The sequence below is a fragment of the Sardina pilchardus genome, chromosome 14 (assembly GCF_963854185.1).
Source record: "Sardina pilchardus chromosome 14, fSarPil1.1, whole genome shotgun sequence".
Classification (NCBI taxonomy): Eukaryota; Metazoa; Chordata; class Actinopteri; order Clupeiformes; family Clupeidae; genus Sardina; species Sardina pilchardus.
This window is the reverse complement of record NC_085007.1, coordinates 4,984,304-4,988,933: the sequence shown is the minus strand read 5'-3', so window position 1 is coordinate 4,988,933 and position 4,630 is coordinate 4,984,304. Positions and strand designations below refer to the sequence as shown.

At 45.7% G+C, this 4,630-nt stretch overlaps 1 protein-coding gene across 1 annotated transcript in view; it reads right to left on the bottom strand.

The window, feature by feature from the left end:
* The window catches only part of rnf34b (ring finger protein 34b), a 22,173-nt gene continuing 17,543 nt past the window's right edge, over window positions 1-4,630 (bottom strand). The window contains exons 5-7 of the mRNA XM_062555052.1: window positions 4,007-4,208; window positions 2,607-2,636; window positions 1-191 (exon numbers count right to left, since the gene is read on the bottom strand). Coding sequence (XP_062411036.1) covers window positions 1-191; window positions 2,607-2,636; window positions 4,007-4,208 — 423 coding nt within the window. The remainder of the gene's footprint in view (window positions 192-2,606; window positions 2,637-4,006; window positions 4,209-4,630) is intronic.

Sequence of the window (4,630 nt, the reverse complement as noted above, 5' to 3'; positions counted from 1 at the left end):
TTAGGACTTGAAGACGTGCACTGCGCGCACCACGTACTGCCTGCATATGGGGCACTCGTTCATGCGTTTGCCGCACTTGGTGCAGGTGACCATGTGTCCACACTCGAGCAGCACGCAGTCGATCAGCGCGTCCATACAGATACGACACAAGTTCTCATCCACCGCACTCAACTGGGGCCTCAGGACACCGTCTACAGAGAGAGGGAGAGAGAGAGAGAGGGAGAGAGGGAGGGAGAGAGGGAGGGAGGGAGGGGGGGATGACACAGGGGGAAGGGAGAGAGAGAGGGGGGAGAGAGGGAGAGAAAGGTGGGGGCGGGAGAACGAGGAGGGGGGGGGGTTCAGAGAGAGAAGGATGCAGGATGGGAGGGAGAGAGAGTGAAGAGGAGGAAGAGAATGACAGGGAGAAGAGGAGGGGAGGGAAGGAATGAGAGAGACAGATGGAGAAAGAGAGAAAGGAGAGGGAGAGCAAGACAATGGAGAGCGAGAGAGAATGGAGAGAGAGACGGTGAGAAGGAAAGATAGGACAGATGGGGAGAGATGGATGGATAGAAACAGAGAGAGAAAGGAAGGAGAGGAAAAAAGAGAAGGGGAAGAAAGAGAGGGGAGGAAGAGAGAGGTAAAGAGAAGGGCAGAGGGAGGGATGGAAGAAAAGAGAAGGGTGGAGGGATGGAGAAGGAGCGGTGGAGGAGAAGAGGGAGGAGTGGGGGAGGAGGAGGAGTGGAAGAGGAGGAGAAGGATAGAGGTAGATGAGTTTAATGTTTCAAGAATAAACACAGATTCAACCACAAAGCAATCTACATCAAAGCGTGTTAATTAAGATGAAATAATGATGAATTCCGCCCTTGGGAACTTGGGGACTTTTGGGAGTGATATGATGAATATTTGACCGGACTCCTGTCATGTGATGAGGATGAGTGATCTCAATGCTGAGTTAGTCTGGGGCTCTCTATTCAAAGGCTCAAATCACTCTCACCCAAGTGTGAGCTGACTGAGCAAAGGTCATCCTGACAGTCCATCCACTTTTCTCTTTCGCTCTTTCTGTCTGTCTTTGCATCTCTCTCTCTCTCTCTCTCCCTCTGTCTGTCGCTCTCTCTCTCTCTGTCTCTTTATTCTGTGCAGCACTACTTAAGTGGCCGCAAGTGAAGCACTCGGTGGAGCTGGAGCATAAATATCGTTTTAGAAAACGCACCGCCATCATGTCTGGTGAAGCCAGATCCATTGATTACAGCGGAAGTTAATTGTTGATGTTTTAATTTCCTCTCATTGGGGATCATTTGAACTCTGTCAGCTGATATGATATTTATCTCTGATTCTCAGTCATTTAAACAGTTCTGTTTTTTATACTGTATGTTATCACATGATTTAACCTCACATACTGTATTTACTTTGCATCACAATGATATTTTCCTATTTGTATATAAATATGTGATATTTTGTCTTTCACCTAATTTTGTCTATTGCAGAAACCAACTTGGGCCACAGAAACCAATACGATACCGGAACCAACGCAGTCCATCTCTGGTACAAATGTGCCACATGCGACCACAACTGGGCAAGTGCTGTGTCAAATTGGGCCCAGACCCAGCTACAGTCGAGGACACAATCTTGAGACTCTGAGGGCTAGGCAGTTATGCATCAGACACATCCAAGAGCTGGGATTAGTCCAAGAAGCCTATTAGTGTTCTGAGTGAAACTCTGCTGATTTACGAGAGGCTTTTACAAGCCATGAGCACTCTGAGGACTAATTCAAAGTAACGATGACATTTAGCTGTTAAAACAACATGACAGACGAGGGCTAGATGATGAGGGATAGGCAACTTAACCCACATACACACACACACAGACACACACACACACACACACAAACAGACACACACACACACAGACACACACACACACACACACACACACTCCTACACAGACATGAATGTTCGCACAGACACACACACACACACACACACACACACACACACACACACACACACACACACACACGCCCATATACAGTAGACGTTACAGGTGACTTCTTTCTTTGACCTTTCAAAGAACAAGCCTGGCCATGAATCTGATTGGATGAGACAGTGCAGATGAAACCACATAAAGATCAGACGTGCCACAAACGTCCACTCCCCCAGCTAATGACCGGGGGGGAGACACGTCCATCTCGTGACAGTGTGACATCCTTACCTCCGACCTCGCCAAGGCAGATGGGAGGGGGGTACGTCGTTACTAAAACACACCACAAGAGGGAGACATTTCACCACACATTCTAGTGCACTTTCTCCTCCACGCCACGCCACAGACACCAAACCAGTTATACATCTTTAGTTATTTCCTGTTCATTAGCCGCATTGTGTATAAGTTGCAGGACAGTGTTTTATGCAAGTTAAAAGAAACAAAACCATGTTAATACCATTTTAACTGCCCCCATGTATTAACCTTATAGCTGGAAAAAAAATGTGCAAAATCAATGTATACGATGCGGCTAATAGTTGGGAAATTACGGCAACTCTATTTGTTTACCACAACACATGAGTAAACAAGTGATCTAGTTAAGATCCAGCAGCTATCAGGTGAGAAGCATGCTGGGAGGGGAAGATGCTCACCTGCTGTGATGTCACTGCTCACATTCTCCACTGCAACAGAGGAATATCAGCATCAGGCATAAACACTCTATAAAAACACTCTGTTCTATAAATTACTGTGAAGTACTTTATAGTGCACAGTCCCTTAAAACATCTGGTAAAAAAAAAACATATTTTTGGACCACTTTTTAACCACTTTTGTTTTGAGAGAATACAGCAAATGAAATAGATCAGATAAAATTCAACAATTAACTGTGACAGCAGAAGTGAGCAAAGCAAGCCGAATGTAATGATAGTAGGAGCTGTGTACAGTGTTAATTCCTCCTGATGGTATCGGAATATTAGTTTTTCTCAGTTGCTTTGCCACATTTTCTCAGATCAGAATTGAAATTGTTTGTTCAAACTCCATCATATCTTATCATATCCCATATCATATCATATCCCCATCTTGAACAAACGTAATGCTTTAGGACATCCATGCTGGTGATTTTGTACACATGACTGCTGTTTTTATTATTGTTTTCAATTTGCTAATGTCATGTTGGTCAGAATCTACTATTCTGGTTCCCTGCTAAACAGTCCTACCCCATAAAACAAATCGGCCTTATTTCATTGCTTGTGTCATAACACGCAAATGTGTTGAACTAGCTGTCATAGTTATCATAGTCTGTAGCATATATATATATATATATATATATACAGTATATGTGTGTGTGTGTGTGTCTGTGTGTGTATATATATATATATATATATATATATATATATAGACCTGACAGACAGGAACGTCATGATATTGACAACAAGACAAAACAGTTTGACCATCTTGACATGAACATTGCCTTCAGGACTTGTCATTTTGATTGCACTGACGGTTTCATTGGTATAAATATTTGCTTATGTGGTATGAATAAAGCCTTTAGAGCATGATATGCACTCTTGTAGGTTATCCAGTGCGGTGCAGTTTGCTCTGATTGCTTTGAGAAATGCACTGTTCGTGCAAATGTTAAGAATGTTTCGAGAAATGCACCAATAGGACTGAGAAGAATTGTAACATAGGGTGCTGGTCTACTGCGGTTCTATGAGAAGACCTGTAACACATGTAGGGTGCTGGTCTAGTGCGGTTCTATGGTTCTATGAGAAGAACTGTAACACATGTAAGATGCTGGTCTAGTGTCGTTCTATGGTTCTATGAGAAGAACTGTAACTCATGTAGGGTGCTGGTCTAGTGTGGTTCTATGGTTCTATGAGAAGAACTGTAACACATGTAAGATGCTGGTCTAGTGTCGTTCTATGGTTCTATGAGAAGAACTGTAACTCATGTAGGGCGCTGGTCTAGTGTGGTTCTATGAGAAGAACTGTAACTCATGTAGGGCGCTGGTCTAGTGGGAGGTTCTAGTGCACGTGTTCCGTCCGGTTCTTACTGGATCTGCGGTTCTGCTCGTTGTCGCGGTACAGCCGGTGCACCCGCTCCACCAGCTCCCACTTCTCGCAGCAGCCCGAGAAGTTGACGAAGTTCCGCGCCAGGATCTCCTTCAGCTGCCGCACCGTCAGGCTCTCGATGGCGTCCTCGGTGGCCAGGTCCGAGAGCGAGGCCCGCGCACGCCGCTGGGTACCCGGGCTGGCCTGCAGGCAGACAGGTCATCAGACAGAGAAGAAGACGGGCAGGCAGACAGACAGACAGGTCATCAGACAGAGAAGAAGACGGGCAGACAGACAGACAGACAGGTCATCAGACAGAGAAGAAGACGGGCAGGCAGACAGACAGACAGGTCATCAGACAGAGAAAGAGACGGGCAGGCAGACAGACAGACAGGTGATCAGACAGAGAAGAAGACGGGCAGACAGACAGGCAGACAGACAATCAGGTGCACAGACAGACAGGCCAAGAGACAGAGAGAAGAGACGCAAGTGGGCAAATAGAAAGACAGAGAAACAGACAGGAAGATAGACAGATGTGCGGACAGAGAGGAAGATATACAGAAAGACAGGCAAACAGTGAGATAGAGAGAGGGAAGGCAAGTGAGCAGACAGACAGACAGACAGAC